Raw genomic sequence first — 20,464 nt, 5'->3', positions numbered from 1 at the left:
GGTACTTGTGGTTCTCCAAGAACCAGCTTGCGGGGACTTGTAGTTCTGCTACAAAAAAAAATATTCTTTTTTTGTCACAAAAGGCTATCAGCCCCCCATCCGCCGCCCTTGGATGGGGGGACAGCATCGGGCTTCACCCCTGGCCCCTTGATTTAAGGGGTCCCCACTCCTCCAGGGTACCCCGGCCAGGGGTGACTAGTTGGGGATTTAATGCCACGGCCGCTGGGATCAATATAAATGTCTCCCCCGGCTTTGGCATTATCTCTCTGGCTAGTGGAGCCCGGTGCTGGTGTTAAAAATACGGGGGACCCCTACGTCTTTTGTCCCCCGTATTTTTGGCACCAGGACCAGGCGCAGAGCCCGGTGCTGGTTGTTAAAATACGGGAGAACCCCTGTCATTTTCCCCCCCGTATTTTTACAACCAGGACCGGCTCAAAGAGTCCAAGGCTGGTTATGCTTAGGAGGGGGGACCCCATGCATTTTTTTCCAGGATTTATTGAACACTTTTGTGCCGTCCATGAAGTCGAATCCAGGCCGCCCACTATTCGTCAATTGGTCCGTTTTTCGACAGCGGGACTGTCGAATCCGTTATTTATTGAATATGTCGAATTCGGGTCCCGGCGGGAGGGTTTCACCTGTCGAATTGTGTCGAATCCAAAAACGGTCGAATTCCAGCCGGAATTCAACCACAATTGCATATACCCCTTTAGATTTAAGACTTGAAAAACAGCAGTTTGTTATGTATGCAGTATTTATTTTTATTAATCGTGTTAAGGCCCCCACACATCAGCAGTCACAAATAGCAATTCACAGATTCTGTGATTCCCCCATCAATTTAATGATTCCCCAATCCACTAATCTGGACCCATCCACATATTTTTCTGTGATTTGCAGATTATTTTCAGCAAATACAGATATGCCAATCTTGAAAAGTTCATAATTTTACTGGCTGATTGTAAAGGCCCGTAAACAATATCGCTAATTTTTACCCTCCTGAGCAATATTGTTTACAATATTGCCCAGTGTGTATGCTGCGGACGATGAAAAATGTGTGGTCCTGCGCTTTGTTATCGTCCTCCTCCCTTGTCTGTGCATGCAGCTCAATTTGGACTATCGTCCAAAAGCTGCATGTACAGCCCGGCCGGGGAATCACGTCACTGTGCGGTATCACACAGTGTGTATGCACACTGTCGGCAGCCCGGGCCGGGAAGGGAATCAAAAGGAGATATCGCTGCTGGAGCGAATTGCCTAGTGTGTACGGGCCTTTACCATAGACTAGCAATCTTCAGCCCCAATTGATAGGTGAAATAAAACATGTTGAAAATCCTGATTTAACAATTCCAATCAGTTTTTGGTCAGAATCTGCAATCTGTAAACCCCATATATTGCCGATTTGTACACAATCATATGCATAACAGCAGATTGCTGATTTTTAGAATATGTTATCCTGTAATAAAACATTCCCAGATGTCACTTCTAAATAAGCAATAAAAGGTATTTCATAGACACAATACCTGGTAAAACTCAATTCCTTGGTCAGTTATGAAGACAATCTCTGTTGCACTTGTCCAGCAAAATCCCAAAATTTTTGCATTTTTCGTCTTCGGAAATAAAATAAAAAGGTTTTAAATTAATAACTCTACTGCACTGAACATTTCAAGGCATAAACTATATTAAAAAATTACTGTACAGCAGGCGAACCAACTTTTACGGTCCAAGGGCCAATTCGTAATATACTGTACAAAACAAAAGCCAAAAGTATATGGAAAGGCCCTCTAATTAACCCCATAACAGATACACCCTTAGCTAACCGTTGCATAAATCCATCCCCATAACCAAACATTAGCAGTTGGACGGATCGTACTGAAAAGCTACACAACTTCCAACGTGGTGCTGTCATAGAATGCCAGCTACCCAACAAGTCAGTTTGCCACATTCAGCACTTCTACAGCTGCTTTAGTCAACGTATTGTGAAAAGGTCTAGACATAGCAAGGTCTGTGCAAGAACTGTTCAACGGGAGTCTCACGGATTAGGTTACAATAATCGTGTAGCCGCACACAAGACTCAGATCACCATGCACACAGGCAAACGTCAGCCAGACGTTTCTACAGAACACTGCCACTGGACTCTGGAGCAGCGTGAAAGTGTTCTCTGCAGTGATAATAGTCTGGGGCTGTCTTTCACTTCGTTCCAATGAAGGGAAATCTTAATGATATAGTAGTCAACAACATTTTTGCCAATTGTTTACTTCTAACTTTGTGCCATGTTTGTGGAAGGCCCTTTCCAGGTCCAGCATGACAATACCCCTGTACACACAGCAACGGTCCATTAAAATACAAAACATGTATGTGACCGGCCTGCACAGAGCCATAACCTAAGCCCCATGGAATACATTTCCAATATCTAGTGGAGGGAGGCACTCGATATACCAGGTGTCGGGATCCCGACAGCCGGTATACCGACAACTATTCTCCCTCTTGTGGTGTCCATGACACCCCTGGAGGGAGAATAAATAGCATTATGCACGCAGCGCGCCATTGTGCCCGCAAGGAGCTCTTTTGCACTCGCTCTGCAGCTGGCATTCCGGTGGGCTAGGCGCTGGGATCCCGAGTGCCGGCCAAATTGTAGTACACCTCTAGTGGAAAGCCTTTCGTATAGAGGGGGGGCTGTTATAGCAGCAAACTCTATATTAATGCCAATGCTTTTGGAAAGAGTTGTTAAACAAGCAAAGATGGGTGTGACGTTCGGGTGTCAGCATAAATTTTGATCAAGTAATGTAGCAGGAACCATAATAAAATGTAACTTGTTTAAACAAGCAAACTAAACTAATGGAAAAGAGGAACAGTTGCAGCTTTCATATATCTATTATCATTGCTACACAAACAAAGAACAAGTGTCTATGGGGAAGAAGTGTATGCACCCTGCAGGTGGTGTTCTCATGCACATAAGGAATGAGCCCTGTCCCTCATATGTCACACATTAGGCCTCACTTACTTCTGTAGTAACATAGTCCCACCATAAACACACCTGTGTAGTAACACATTCCCAGCATACTCATACCTCTGCAGTAACACATTCCCAGCATACACACACCTCTGCAGTAACATATTCCGAGCATACACACACCTCTGCAGTAACACATTCCCAGCATACACACACCTCTGCAGTAACACATTCCCAGCATACACACACCTCTGCAGTAACATATTCCCAGCATACACACACCTCTGCAGTAACATATTCCCAGCATACATACACCTCTGCAGTAACACATTCCCAGCATACACACACCTCTGCAGTAACACATTCCCAGCATACACACACCTCTGCAGTAACACATTCCCAGCACACACACACCTCTGCAGTATCACATTCCCAGCACACATACACCTCTGCAGTAACACATTCCCAGCACACACACACCTCTGCAGTAACACATTCCCAGCATACACACACCTGTGTAGTAACACATTCCCAGCATACACACACCTCTGCAGTATCACATTCCCAGCATACATACACCTCTGCAGTAACACATTCCCAGCATACATACACCTCTGCAGTAACACATTCCCAGCATACACATACCTCTGCAGTAACACATTCCCAGCATACAAACACCTCTGCAGTAACACATTCCCAGCATACATACACCTCTGCAGTAACATATTCCCAGCATACACACACCTCTGCAGTAACACATTCCCAGCATACATACACCTCTGCAGTAACACATTCCCAGCATACATACACCTCTGCAGTAACACATTCCCAGCATACATACACCTCTGCAGTAACACATTCCCAGCATACATACACCTCTGCAGTAACATATTCCCAGCATACACACACCTCTGTAGTAACACATTCCCAGCATACATACACCTCTGCAGTAACACATTCCCAGCATACATACACCTCTGCAGTAACACATTCCCAGCATACATACACCTCTGCAGTAACATATTCCCAGCATACACACACCTCTGCAGTAACACATTCCCAGCATACACACACCTCTGCAGTAACACATTCCCAGCATACATACACCTCTGCAGTAACACATTCCCAGCATACACATACCTCTGTAGTAACACATTCCCAGCACACACACACCTCTGCAGTAACATATTCCCACCATAAACACACCTGTGTAGTAACACATTCCCAGCATACTCACACCTCTGCAGTAACACATTCCCAGCATACTCACACCTCTGCAGTAACACATTCCCAGCACACACACACCTCTGCAGTAACACATTCCCAGCATACACATACCTCTGCAGTAACACATTCCCAGCATACACACACCTCTGCAGTAACACATTCCCAGCATACTCACACCTCTGCAGTAACACATTCCCAGCATACATACACCTCTGCAGTAACACATTCCCAGCACACACACACCTCTGCAGTAACACTTTCCCAGCATACACACACCTCTGCAGTAACATAGTCCCACCATAAACACACCTCTGTAGTAACACATTCCCAGCATACTCACACCTCTGCAGTAACACATTCCCAGCATACTCACACCTCTGCAGTAACACATTCCCAGCATACATACACCTCTGCAGTAACATATTCCCAGCATACACACACCTCTGCAGTAACACATTCCCAGCATACACACACCTCTGCAGTAACACATTCCCAGCATACACACACCTCTGCAGTAACATATTCCCAGCATACACACACCTCTGTAGTAACACATTCCCAGCATACACACACCTCTGCAGTAACACATTCCCACCATACACACACCTCTGTAGTAACACATTCCCAGCATACACACACCTCTGCAGTAACACATTCCCAGCATACATACACCTCTGCAGTAACATATTCCCAGCATACACACACACCTCTGCAGTAACATATTCCCAGCATACACACACCTCTGCAGTAACACATTCCCAGCATACTCACACCTCTGCAGTAACACATTCCCAGCACACACACACCTCTGCAGTAACATATTCCCAGCATACACACACCTCTGCAGTAACATATTCCCAGCATACACACACCTCTGCAGTAACACATTCCCAGCATACACACACCTCTGCAGTAACACATTCCCAGCATACTCACACCTCTGCAGTAACACATTCCCAGCACACACACACCTCTGCAGTAACACATTCCCAGCATACATACACCTCTGCAGTAACATATTCCCAGCTTACACATACCTCTGCAGTAACACATTCCCAGCATACACACACCTCTGCAGTAACACATTCCCAGCATACACACACCTCTGCAGTAACACATTCCCAGCATACACACACCTCTGCAGTAACACATTCCCAGCATACACATACCTCTGCAGTAACACATTCCCAGCATACTCACACCTCTGCAGTAACACATTCCCAGCATACATACACCTCTGCAGTAACACATTCCCAGCACACACACACCTCTGCAGTAACACATTCCCAGCATACATACACCTCTGCAGTAACACATTCCCAGCATACATACACCTCTGCAGTAACACATTCCCAGCACACACACACCTCTGCAGTAACACATTCCCAGCATACTCACACCTCTGCAGTAACACATTCCCAGCACACACACACCTCTGCAGTAACACATTCCCAGCATACTCACACCTCTGCAGTAACACATTCCCAGCACACACACACCTCTGCAGTAACACATTCCCAGCATACATACACCTCTGCAGTAACACATTCCCAGCACACACACACCTCTGCAGTAACACATTCCCAGCATACTCACACCTCTGCAGTAACACATTCCCAGCACACACACACCTCTGCAGTAACACATTCCCAGCATACATACACCTCTGCAGTAACACATTCCCAGCATACATACACCTCTGCAGTAACACATTCCCAGCATACACACCTCTGCAGTAACACATTCCCAGCACACACACACCTCTGCAGTAACACATTCCCAGCATACACATACCTCTGCAGTAACACATTCCCAGCATACACACACCTCTGCAGTAACACATTCCCAGCATACACACACCTCTGCAGTAACATATTCCCAGCATACACACACCTCTGCAGTAACACATTCCCAGCATACTCACACCTCTGCAGTAACACATTCCCAGCATACACACACCTCTGCAGTAACATATTCCCAGCATACACACACCTCTGCAGTAACACATTCCCAGCATACACACACCTCTGCAGTAACACATTCCCAGCATACATACACCTCTGCAGTAACACATTCCCAGCATACACATACCTCTGTAGTAACACATTCCCAGCATACACACACCTCTGCAGTAACACATTCCCAGCATACACATACCTCTGCAGTAACACATACCTCTGCAGTAACACATTCCCAGCATACTCACACCTCTGCAGTAACATAGTCCCACCATAAACACACCTGTGTAGTAACACATTCCCAGCATACTCACACCTCTGCAGTAACACATTCCCAGCATACATACACCTCTGCAGTAACACATTCCCAGCATACACATACCTCTGTAGTAACACATTCCCAGCATACACACACCTCTGCAGTAACACATTCCCAGCACACACACACCTCTGCAGTATCACATTCCCAGCATACACACACCTCTGCAGTAACATATTCCCAGCATACACACACCTCTGCAGTAACACATTCCCAGCATACACACACACCTCTGCAGTAACACATTCCCAGCATACACACACCTCTGCAGTAACACATTCCCAGCATACTCACACCTCTGCAGTAACACATTCCCAGCATACATACACCTCTGCAGTAACACATTCCCAGCATACACACACCTCTGCAGTAACACATTCCCAGCATACACACACCTCTGCAGTAACACATTCCCAGCATACACATACCTCTGCAGTAACACATTCCCAGCATACACACACCTCTGCAGTAACACATTCCCAGCATACACACACCTCTGCAGTAACACATTCCCAGCATACACAGACCTCTGCAGTAACACATTCCCAGCATACACATACCTCTGCAGTAACATATTCCCAGCATACTCACACCTCTGCAGTAACATAGTCCCACCATAAACACACCTGTGTAGTAACACATTCCCAGCATACACACCTCTGCAGTAACACATTCCCAGCTTACACACCTCTGCAGTAACACATTCCCAGCATACACACACCTCTGCAGTAACACATTCCCAGCATACACATACCTCTGCAGTAACATATTCCCAGCATACTCACTCCTCTGCAGTAACATAGTCCCACCATAAACACACCTGTGTAGTAACACATTCCCAGCATACACACCTCTGCAGTAACACATTCCCAGCATACACACCTCTGCAGTAACACATTCCCAGCATACACACACCTGTGCAGTAACATAGTCCCACCATAAACACACCTGTGTAGTAACACATTCCCAGCATACACACACCTCTGCAGTAACACATTCCCAGCATACACACACCTCTGCAGTAACACATTCCCAGCATACACACACCTCTGCAGTAACACATTCCCAGCATACACATACCTCTGCAGTAACACATTCCCAGCATACACACACCTCTGCAGTAACATAGTCCCACCATAAACACACCTGTGTAGTAACACATTCCCAGCATACTCACACCTCTGCAGTAACACATTCCCAGCATACACCTCTGCAGTAACACATTCCCAGCATACACACACCTCTGCAGTAACACATTCCCAGCATACACACCTCTGCAGTAACACATTCCCAGCATACACACACCTCTGCAGTAACATAGTCCCACCATAAACACACCTGTGTAGTAACACATTCCCAGCATACTCACACCTCTGCAGTAACACATTCCCAGCATACACACACCTCTGCAGTAACACATTCCCAGCATACACACACCTCTGCAGTAACACATTCCCAGCATACACATACCTCTGCAGTAACATAGTCCCACCATAAACACACACCTCTGCAGTAACACATTCCCAGCATACTCACACCTCTGCAGTAACACATTCCCAGCATACACACACCTCTGCAGTAACACATTCCCAGCATACACACACCTCTGCAGTAACACATTCCCAGCATACACACACCTCTGCAGTAACACATTCCCAGCATACACACACCTCTGCAGTAACATATTCCCAGCATACACACACCTCTGCAGTAACACATTCCCAGCATACTCACACCTCTGCAGTAACACATTCCCAGCATACACACACCTCTGCAGTAACACATTCCAAGCATACACACCTCTGCAGTAGCACATCTCTGCAGTATCACATTCCCAGCATACATACACCTCTGCAGTACCATATTCCCACCATACACACACCTCTGCAGTAACATATTCCCAGCATACACACACCTCTGCAGTAACATATTCCCAGCATACACACACCTCTGCAGTAACACATTCCCAGCATACTCACACCTCTGCAGTAACACATTCCCAGCATACACACACCTCTGCAGTAACACATTCCCAGCATACACACCTCTGCAGTAGCACATCTCTGCAGTATCACATTCCCAGCATACATACACCTCTGCAGTACCATATTCCCACCATACACACACCTCTGTAGTAACACATTCCCACCATACACACACTTCTGCAGTACCATATTCCCAACATACACACACCTCTGCAGTAACACATTCCCAGCATACACACACCTCTGCAGTAACACATTCCCAGCATACAGACACCTCTGCAGTAACACATTCCCAGCATACACACACCTCTGCAGTACCATATTTCCACCATACACACACCTCTGCAGTAACACATTCCCAGCATACACACACACCTCTGTAGTAACACATTCCCAGCATACTCACACCTCTGTAGTAACACATTCCCAGCATACACATACCTCGGCAGTAACACATTCCCAGCATACACACACCTGTGTAGTAACACATTCCCAGCATACACACACCTGTGTAGTAACACATTCCCAACATACACACACCTGTGTAGTAACACATTCCCAGCATACATACACCTCTGCAGTAACACAATCCCAGCATACACACACCTGTGTAGTAACACATTCCCAGCATACACACACCTCTGCAGTAACACATTCCCAGCATACACACACCTCTGCAGTAACACATTCCCAGCATACACACACCTGTGTAGTAACACATTCCCAGCATACTCACACCTCTGCAGTAACACATTCCCAGCATACACACACCTCTGCAGTAACACATTCCCAGCATACACACCTCTGCAGTAGCACATCTCTGCAGTATCACATTCCCAGCATACATACACCTCTGCAGTACCATATTCCCACCATACACACACCTCTGTAGTAACACATTCCCACCATACACACACTTCTGCAGTACCATATTCCCAACATACACACACCTCTGCAGTAACACATTCCCAGCATACACACACCTCTGCAGTAACACATTCCCAGCATACAGACACCTCTGCAGTAACACATTCCCAGCATACACACACCTCTGCAGTACCATATTTCCACCATACACACACCTCTGCAGTAACACATTCCCAGCATACACACACACCTCTGTAGTAACACATTCCCAGCATACTCACACCTCTGTAGTAACACATTCCCAGCATACACATACCTCGGCAGTAACACATTCCCAGCATACACACACCTGTGTAGTAACACATTCCCAGCATACACACACCTGTGTAGTAACACATTCCCAACATACACACACCTGTGTAGTAACACATTCCCAGCATACATACACCTCTGCAGTAACACAATCCCAGCATACACACACCTGTGTAGTAACACATTCCCAGCATACACACACCTCTGCAGTAACACATTCCCAGCATACACACACCTCTGTAGTAACACATTCCCAGCATACACACACCTCTGCAGTAACACATTCCCAGCATACACACACCTGTGTAGTAACACATTCCCAGCATACACACACCTGTGTAGTAACACATTCCCAGTTTAGTAACAGACTCCTCCTGTCGGGTTTATTGAATTTGTACAGAAATTTTATTTTATTAAAGCAAAAACACATTTATTCTAAAGAAAATATTCTCCCACTGAATGTTGTACAAATTAATGGCCTAAAGACAGTTTATAGTGCCCAGCCGTACTGAGCCATTATTTGTACCAAGCCATTGGTAATATTATTTATTAGTATAACAAGATAAGACCGAAACATTCTTATGTGACGGTTCATATAAATTGTGAATACAGAGTTAGGGACTGACATCTCAGGTGCCATAGATTATTTAATACTATGTGACAGCCATAAGCTTTAGGTTTACAGTGTATTGTCCAACTTTTACATGATGTAAAGTGTCGCTCTAGTGCCATCTACATCCTAAGGTCATGATCCGATTTCTCTGTGAAGAATCATTAGTGACAGGGAAAGTTAAGGGGGATACTCACTGAGCGATATTCTAAGCAATCTGACTAGATTGCTTAGAATTTAAAGCATTATCGCTCCATGTGTACCCCCCACAGCAATAGCTGTCGCTGGTGCTAGATTGGCCAATCTAGCAGGTCGCTCACTTCACCCGCTGGGTGAAATGAGCGCCCCCCCCCCACCTGTCACCCCCCGCGCGTTCAGCACACATCGCGCTGTGCTGAGCGGCGGGAGAGATGTGTGTTGAGCGGTTCGCTCAGCACACATTATGGTGGCCAATCCCGGGATCGGCGAGATCCCGGGATTTAGGCCCCAAAATGGCCGGGATTCAATCCCGGGATTGGAAGCTCCAATAACGGGGTTTGAGGGATCAGCATTGAGCGTCCACAGGACGCTCAAACACTGCCCGGCTTCCTGCTTCCAGGTCCCCAGCGTTCACACGATGTTCCCCTCCTGCCCGCCCCCGGTATATGGTGAGTTATATGTGCGGGGCGGGCAGGGCGGGGTGGGGCGGCCACCTAGGTAAAAGCCAATCCCGGGTATCCAAGGAATCCCGGGATTGGCCATTTTTCAATCCCGATACCCGGAATTGAAAAAAATTGCTCGGGATTGGCTTCCCTAGCACACATCTCTCCCACATCGGCCCGTCTATATGGGCCTTAAGATGGATAGGAGCCATCAATACTTCTTTTAGAAGCTGTGGTAATAAAATGTGTCTCAAGTACATCTAGGCTAAGCAAACGCAAACAGATCCAGATTGGCCAATGCAACCACAGACAGTTTGGGTTTCAGAAGGGCTGTTACAAACTAGTTTATTCACATGACAGGTTGGATTCCCGAGTACACACAGGTGTGGATGCTTCTCTGTCCTACAGATTCCAATAATCTTGAACATAATACCAGTAATCTTGGACTACTGGCACTTGAAAAAACAGAGCAGATGAGGGGATAGTGGAATGGGAGCGTTAACCGCCAAAAATCTGTGCTCTTTAAACCTGTCATGTAAAATAAACTAGGTTGTTAAGTTCCCTTTGAAAACACAAGCTGTCTGAAGAGAAGATGTCTAACATGAAACTATTTGCACGATTTGCAATTGTTTGCAAAAAGAGCCATCAGTAGAGCCAGAAGAGGAACATGAAATTTATCTATATGCTGCATGTGCAATTTCACCTTTCTGACAACCCGGCAGTTCCAAGGTCCTTGTCACACATGGCAATTCTCCCTAATATATGAGAATTGTATCAAACACCCTCACGTTTTCACTGTTCTCCTCTATTTCACCTCAGTTATTAACATTTATCCTCTCTTTCTCCCCCCACCTCCAGTTGCAGCTCATCCCCCCTCCTGCCGACAACACAATCCCCCTCTCCCCAGGTAGCAGTGATCACGCTGAGCCAAAAAAAAAGTGGGTCCCAGGGACCCCTCACTTTTATAAATTGGGGTCCTACCGATACATTTCTGGGTCCCATCGGAATGAAGGTTTTTATTCATCTTACTTGGACACTACAAAAGTGTTGCAAGGTGGGGGTATGGGGTGACAGTGCTGCTGGGCTGTGTAGCATGCAGGACACCCTGCACCAGAACTGTGTAACTAGACATTTTGGTGCCCTTAGACAGAAAGTTAATCGGTGTCCCACCGCCCAGACCGCAAAGAATAGGCAATGCGCGCCGCAAAATTTTAGGGGCGTGGCTTCACGGGGAAGGGGCGTGACCACATAAGTGCCAATTCACATTACACCACACAGTAGTGCCGCTTATACACATTGCACCAGGTAGAACCTCCTATACACACAGCGCTAGATAGAGCACGTTATACACATTGCGCCAGGTAGAACACATTCTACACACTGCGCCAGGTAGAACACATTCTACACATTGCACCAGATACAGCACGTTATACACATTGCGCCAGGTACAGCACGTTATACACATTGCGCCAGATACAGCACGTTATACACATTGCGCCAGATACAGCACGTTATACACATTTCACAAGGACAACTAACATTTAATGATGTGAACGTAAATCCGAGGCGGTTAGCAGATGGTGACCTCAGTAGTATATTATGGAGAAAATTAAAACCGTTCCTTACCATATTAAAAAATAAAAAAAATAAAAAGACATGATCAATTGTCATTTTGAAACAAATACTCCTGCTGCTAGCTAGGTGATGCCAACCTAAACAACATGGCATGTAATAAATGCATTTAAAAGCTGAAACCCTCCACAAAATACCTATACATAATTAGCAGTATCGTGCTTGGCAAGGCCTCTCCAGCTGTGATGGCACTACAAGTCCAAGCACATCCAGTTGACAAGATATGCTGGGACTGGTAGTCCCACCACATTTGGACAGGAACAGACATTATACAGCATTATGGTTACCGAGGACCCCCATGGCTGCTTACTTATTTTTACAGAGCTCTAGGACCAGATTGCATGGAACTTACAGAAGGTAGCCCCTGGACCAGGCTATACTGGCATCTAATCACTCCCTGCAGCACGCCGCGACCCGACTGTCACACACACACACACACTCCCCGGCAGTTAGCTGTACACTTTGCCAGGGAGTTGTGCCATGCTGGACCCCATAGGGAGCCCCCACTGGCGTTCACAAGCGGTCCACCCACCATATCAGCTCCCCGCGGGAACCCCGCAGCGGTCATAACAGTAAAAACACAGTCACCACTGCATAGCCAGCCTCCCTCCCCTCAGATCGCGGTACCATGGGAAGCCCGGCCCCCTCAGCAAGACCAGTCTAACACGGCCGTGACTAACACGCGTCACGGCCGGCACCTAATCACCAGCATCGGACACAGGCAGGCAGCTACCGCATAGCCAGCCCCCCTCCTGCCAGAGACTCCAGACCGGCGACCATGATTGAGCAGGTAAAGCTGGGCTTAGTGAGAGGGGCTTCCCACGGTGCCGTCCGAGGCTGTGACCGCGCTGCTGCGCTTGGTTTGATGAACCCTCAAAGCAAGCGCGGCAATGCGCCCACCGCCTCAGACGGCACCGCAGGAAGCCCCTCTCACTAAGCCCAGCTTTACCTGCTCAATCGCTGACGTTGTGGAGGAAGGTAGCATTTGACTGCAGTGATTTTTTTCCCCCCTCTATTCCCTCTTTATTCACTCTTTCGCCTATGTTTGTGATGGCTGATTCACACGAACAATGTGCTGCTGTAAAGTTTTGTTTCCTTTTGGGGAAAAATGCAGCAGAAACGGTTATTACCCTGATTTTTCCCCTCAAAATCATAACAGAGATTAATCTTGGTGCTACGGTTATGATCAAGAAACAAAACAGCAATCCAAACTTAACTTCACAGTAGCACATTGTTCGTGTGAATCAGCCATCACAAAAATAGGCGAGAGAATGAATAACACATTTGGAGAGAAAAAATAAGAATTTACTTACCGATAATTCTATTTCTCGTAGTCCGTAGTGGATGCTGGGAACTCCGTAAGGACCATGGGGAATAGCGGCTCCGCAGGAGACTGGGCACAAAAAGAAAAGCTTTAGGACTACCTGGTGTGCACTGGCTCCTCCCCCTATGACCCTCCTCCAAGCCTCAGTTAGGATACTGTGCCCGGACAAGCGTACACAATAAGGAAGGATTTTTGAATCCCGGGTAAGACTCATACCAGCCACACCAATCACACCGTACAACTTGTGATACAAAACCCAGTTAACAGCATGATAACAGAGGAGCCTCTGAATAGATGGCTCACAACAAGAACCCGATTAGTTAACAATAACTATGTACAAGTATTGCAGACAATCCGCACTTGGGATGGGCGCCCAGCATCCACTACGGACTACGAGAAATAGAATTATCGGTAAGTAAATTCTTATTTTCTCTGACGTCCTAGTGGATGCTGGGAACTCCGTAAGGACCATGGGGATTATACCAAAGCTCCCAAACGGGCGGGAGAGTGCGGATGACTCTGCAGCACCGAATGAGAAAACTCAAGGTCCTCCTCAGCCAGAGTGTCAAATTTGTAAAATTTTACAAAGGTATTTGACCCTGACCAAGTAGCAGCTCGGCAAAGTTGTAAAGCCGAGACCCCTCGGGCAGCCGCCCAGGATGAGCCCACCTTCCTTGTGGAGTGGGCTTTTACAGATTTTGGCTGTGGCAGGCCTGCCACAGAATGCGCAAGCTGAATTGTATTACAAATCCAGCGAGCAATAGTCTGCTTAGAAGCAGGAGCACCCAGCTTGTTGGGTGCGTACAGGATAAACAGCGAGTCAGATTTTCTGACTCCAGCCGTCCTGGAAATATATATTTTCAGGGCCCTGACAACGTCTAGCAACTTGGAGTCCTCCAAGTCCCTAGTAGCCGCAGGCACCACAATAGGCAGGTTCAGGTGAAACGCTGACACCACCTTAGGGAGAAACTGAGGACGAGTCCTCAATTCCGCCCTGTCCGAATGGAAAATCAGATAAGGGCTTTTACAGGATAAAGCCGCCAATTCCGACACGCGCCTGGCCGAAGCCAGGGCCAACAGCATGACCACTTTCCACGTGAGATATTTTAGATCCACAGATTTAAGTGGTTCAAACCAATGTGATTTTAGGAACCCCAAAACTACATTGAGATCCCAAGGTGCCACTGGAGGCACAAAAGGAGGCTGTATATGCAGCACCCCCTTGACAAATGTCCGAACTTCAGGAACTGAAGCCAGTTCTTTCTGGAAGAAAATCGACAGGGCCGAAATCTGAACCTTAATGGATCCCAATTTGAGGCCCATAGACACTCCTGTTTGCAGGAAATGCAGGAATCGACCCAGTTGAAATTCCTCCGTCGGGGCCTTCCTGGCCTCGCACCACGCAACATATTTTCGCCAAATGCGGTGATAATGCTTTGCGGTTACATCCTTTCTGGCTTTTATCAAAGTAGGGATGACTTCTTCTGGAATGCCTTTTTCCTTCAGGATCCGGCGTTCAACCGCCATGCCGTCAAACGCAGCCGCGGTAAGTCTTGGAACAGACAGGGTCCCTGCTGGAGCAGGTCCCTTCTTAGAGGTAGAGGCCACGGGTCCTCTGTGAGCATCTCTTGAAGTTCCGGGTACCAAGTCCTTCTTGGCCAATCCGGAGCCACGAGTATAGTTCTTACTCCTCTCAGTCTTATAATTTTCAGTACTTTGGGTATGAGCGGCAGAGGAGGGAACACATAAACCGACTGGTACACCCACGGCGTTACCAGGGCGTCCACAGCTATCGCCTGAGGGTCCCTTGACCTGGCGCAATAACTTTTTAGTTTTTTGTTGAGGCGGGACGCCATCATGTCCACCTTTGGTTTTTCCCAACGGCTTACAATCATGTGGAAAACCTCCGGGTGAAGTCCCCACTCTCCCGGGTGGAGGTCGTGTCTGCTGAGGAAGTCTGCTTCCCAGTTGTCCACTCCCGGAATAAACACTGCTGACAGTGCTATCACATGATTTTCCGCCCATCGGAGAATCCTTGCAGCTTCTGCCATTGCCCTCCTGCTTCTTGTGCCGCCCTGTCTGTTTACGTGGGCGACCGCCGTGATGTTGTCCGACTGGATCAACACCGGCTGGTCCTGAAGCAGAGGTCTCGCTTGGCTTAGGGCATTGTAAATGGCCCTTAGCTCCAGGATATTTATGTGAAGTGAGGTCTCCAGGTTTGACCACACTCCCTGGAAATTTCTTCCCTGTGTGACTGCTCCCCAGCCTCGAAGGCTGGCATCCGTGGTCACCAGGACCCAGTCCTGAATGCCGAATCTGCGGCCCTCTAAAAGATGGGCACTCTGCAACCACCACAGGAGAGACACCCTTGTCCTTGGTGACAGGGTTATCCTCTGATGCATCTGAAGATGCGATCCGGACCATTTGTCCAGCAGGTCCCACTGGAAAGTTCTTGCGTGGAATCTGCCGAATGGAATTGCTTCGTAAGAAGCCACCATTTTTCCCAGGACCCTTGTGCATTGATGCACCGATACTTGACCTGGTTTTAGGAGGTTTCTGACTAGATCGGATAACTCCCTGGCTTTCTCCTCCGGGAGAAATACCTTTTTCTGGACTGTGTCCAGAATCATCCCTAGGAACAGAAGACGTGTCGTCGGGATCAGCTGCGATTTTGGAATATTGAGAATCCAACCGTGCTGTCGTAACACTTCTTGAGACAGTGCTACCCCGACTACCAACTGTTCCCAGGATCTCGCCCTTATCAGGAGATCGTCCAAGTACGGGATAATTAAAACTCCCTTCCTTCGAAGGAGTATCATCATTTCGGCCATTACCTTGGTAAAGACCTGCGGTGCCGTGGACAATCCAAACGGCAGCGTTTGGAACTGATAGTGGCAGTTCTGTACCACAAACCTGAGGTACCCTTGGTGAGAAGGGTAAATTGGGACATGCAGGTAAGCATCCTTGATGTCCAGAGACACCATATAATCCCCTTCCTCCAGGCTCGAGATAACCGCTCTGAGTGACTCCATCTTGAATTTGAACTTCTTTATGTAAGTGTTCAATGACTTTAGATTTAAAATGGGTCTCACCGAGCCGTCCGGCTTCGGTACCACAAACATTGTGGAATAATACCCCTTTCCTTGTTGCAGGAGGGGTACCTTGATTATCACCTGCTGGGAATACAGCTTGTGGATAGCTTCTAATACCGCCTCCCTGTCGGAAGGAGTCGTCGGTAAGGCAGACTTTAGGAAACGGCGAGGGGGAGACGTCTCGAATTCCAATTTGTACCCCTGAGATACTACCTGAAAGATCCAGGGATCTACTTGTGAGCGAGCCCACTGTGCGCTGAAATTCTTGAGACGGGCCCCCACCGTACCTGAGTCCGCCTGTAGAGCCCCAGCGTCATGCTGAGGACTTGGCGGAAGCGGGGGAGGACTTCTGTTCCTGGGAACTGGCTGTTTGCTGCAGCCTTTTTCCTCTCCCTCTGCCATGGGGCAGAAAAGAGGAGCCTTTTGCCCGCTTGCCCTTATGGGGCCGAAAGGACTGCGCATGATAATACGATGTCTTCTTTTGTTGAGAGGCGACCTGGGGTAAAAACGTGGATTTCCCAGCAGTTGCCGTGGAAACCAGGTCCGACAGACCTACCCCAAATAACTCCTCCCCTTTATAAGGCAATACTTCCATATGCCTTTTAGAATCGGCATCACCTGACCACTGCCGAGTCCATAACCCCCTTCTGGCGGAAATGGACATAGCACTTACTCGTGATGCCAGTCGGCAAATATCCCTCTGTGCATCACGCATGTATAAAAATGCATCTTTTAAATGCTCTACAGTCAGTAATATACTGTCCCTATCCAGGGTATCAATATTGTCTGTCAGGGAGTCTGACCAAGCCACCCCAGCACTGCACATCCAGGCTGAGGCGATTGCTGGTCGCAGTATAACACCAGTGTGTGTGTATATACACTTCAGGATAGTCTCCTGCTTTCTGTCAGCAGGATCCTTAAGGGCGGCCGTATCCGGAGACGGTAGTGCCACCTGTTTGGACAAGCGTGTGAGCGCTTTATCTACCCTAGGGGGAGTTTCCCAACGCGCCCTATCCTCTGGCGGGAAAGGGTACATTGCCAATACCTTCCTAGGAATTATTTGTTTTTTATCAGGAGAAACCCACGCTTCATCACACACTTCATTTAATTCCTCAGATGTAGGAAAAACTACCGGTAGTTTTTTCTCACCAAACATAATACCCTTTTTAGTGGTACCTGTGGTATTATCAGAAATGTGTAAAACATTTTTCATTGCCTCAATCATGTAACGTGTGGCCCTACTGGAAGTTACATTTGTCTCCTCGTCGTCAACACTGGAGTCAGTATCCGTGTCGACGTCTGTATCTGCCATCTGAGGTAGCGGGCGTTTTAGAGCCCCTGATGGCCTTTGAGACTCCTGGACAGGCACAAGCTGAGAAGCCGGCTGTCCCATGTCATCAAACTTCTTATGTAAAGAGTTGACACTTTCACGTAATTCCTTCCATAAGCCCATCCACTCAGGTGTCGACCCCCTAGGGGGTGACATCTCCACTACAGGCAATTGCTCCGCCTCCACATCATTTTCCTCTTCATACATGTCGACACAGCCGTACCGACACACAGCACACACACCGGGAATGCTCTGATAGAGGACAGGACCCCACTAGCCCTTTGGGGAGACAGAGGGAGAGTATGCCAGCACACACCAGAGCGCTATATATACACAGGGATATCACTATATAGAGTGTTTTCCCTTATAGCTGCTGTTATCTGTAATACTGCGCCTAATTAGTGCCCCCCCTCTCTTTTTTACCCTTTTCTGTAGTGCAGGACTGCAGGGGAGAGTCAGGGAGACGTCCTTCCAGCGGAGCTGTGAGGGAAAATGGCGCCAGTGTGCTGAGAGAGATCGCTCCGCCCCCTTTTCGGCTGACTTTTCTCCCGCTTTTTTGTAAAATCTGGCAGGGGTTAATGTACATCCATATAGCCCTGGGGGCTATATATGATGTATTTTTGCTAGCAAAGGTGTTAATATTGCTGCTCAGGGCGCCCCCCCCCCCAGCGCCCTGCACCCATCAGTGACCGCCGTGTGAGGTGTGCATGAGGAGCAATGGCGCACAGCTGCAGTGCTGTGCGCTACCTTGATGAAGACTGATGTCTTCTGCCGCCGATTTTCCGGACCTCTTCTTGCTTCTGGCTCTGTAAGGGGGCCGGCGGCGCGGCTCTGGGACCGGACTCCGAGGCTGGGCCTGTGTTCGATCCCTCTGGAGCTAATGATGTCAAGTAGTCTAAGAAGCCCAAGCTGGCTGCAAGCAGGCAGGTTCGCTTCTTCTCCCCTTAGTCCCTCGATGCAGTGAGCCTGTTGCCAGCAGGTCTCACTGAAAATAAAAAACCTAAAACTAACTTTTTTCTAAGAAGCTCAGGAGAGCCCCCTAGATTGCACCCTGCTCGGCCGGGCACAAAAATCTAACTGAGGCTTGGAGGAGGGTCATAGGGGGAGGAGCCAGTGCACACCAGGTAGTCCTAAAGCTTTTCTTTTTGTGCCCAGTCTCCTGCGGAGCCGCTATTCCCCATGGTCCTTACGGAGATCCCAGCATCCACTAGGACGTCAGAGAAAAATCACTGCAGTCAAATGCTACCTTCCCTCGCAACATCAGCGGGGATACTGGCTCAGAAGGGTTCTGCAAACATTCACCTAGCGGCAGAAGCCCGTACTACAAGAGGCCCACCCTCTAGAACACAATTCCTGTTTCTCTAACGTCCTAGAGGATGCTGGGACTCCGTAAGGAGACGGGCTCCGCAGGAGACATGGGCACTTTAAGAAAGACTTTGACTCTGGGTGTGCACTGGCTCCTCCCTCTATGCCCCTCCTCCAGACCTCAGTTTGATACTGTGCCCAGTGGAGACTGGGTGCATTTCAGGAGCTCTCCTGAGTTTCCTGTAAGAAAGCATTTTTGTTAGTTTTTTTATTTTCAGGGAGCCTGCTGGCAACAGACTCCCTGCATCGAGGGACTGAGAGAAACAGACCTACTTCTCTGAGTTTCAGGGCTCTGTTTCTTAGGCTACTGGACACCATTAGCTCCAGAGGGATCGGTACGCAGGTCTAACCCTCGCCGTCCGTCCCAGAGCCGCACCGCCGGAAGAAAGAAGCTGGGTGAGTATGTGAGGAAAAGACCCATCTGAGGCGGCAGAAGACACTTGGATCTTCACTGAGGTAACGCACAGCACTGCAGCTGTGCGCCATTGCTCCCCTTCACCTCACACAGTCCGGTCACTGTAAGGGTGCAGGGCGCAGGGGGGGCCCTGGGCAGCGATATAAACCTCTCTTATGGCTCAGATGTATATATACATGTACAGCTGGGCACTGTACATGTATAAAAAGAGCCACCGCCATGTATTGAAAAAATTGAGCGGGACAGAAGCCCGCCGCCGAGGGGGCGGGGCTTCTCCCTCAGCACTCACAAGCGCCATTTTTCTCCCCAGCACCGCTGAGAGGAAGCTCCCCGGACTCTCCCCTGCTTGACACACGGTGACAGAGGGTTTTAAAGTAGAGGGGGGGCACATAATTGGCGCAGATACATAAAACAGCGCTGCTGGGTAAACATTAATTTACTGT

The 20,464-nt window shown here is 48.1% G+C and overlaps 1 protein-coding gene across 2 annotated transcripts in view; it reads right to left on the bottom strand.

The window, feature by feature from the left end:
• RMC1 (regulator of MON1-CCZ1) overlaps nt 1-20,464 on the bottom strand; it is a 204,160-nt gene that overhangs the window by 117,085 nt on the left and 66,611 nt on the right. For both annotated transcript variants that reach the window (XM_063923596.1, XM_063923595.1), the window contains exon 5: nt 1,515-1,601. In XM_063923596.1, coding sequence (XP_063779666.1) covers nt 1,515-1,601 — 87 coding nt within the window. The remainder of the gene's footprint in view (nt 1-1,514; nt 1,602-20,464) is intronic.

Source organism: Pseudophryne corroboree, chromosome 5 (genome assembly GCF_028390025.1).
Source record: "Pseudophryne corroboree isolate aPseCor3 chromosome 5, aPseCor3.hap2, whole genome shotgun sequence".
NCBI classification, from domain to species: domain Eukaryota; kingdom Metazoa; phylum Chordata; class Amphibia; order Anura; family Myobatrachidae; genus Pseudophryne; species Pseudophryne corroboree.
This window is presented reverse-complemented; position numbering and strand designations above follow the sequence as displayed.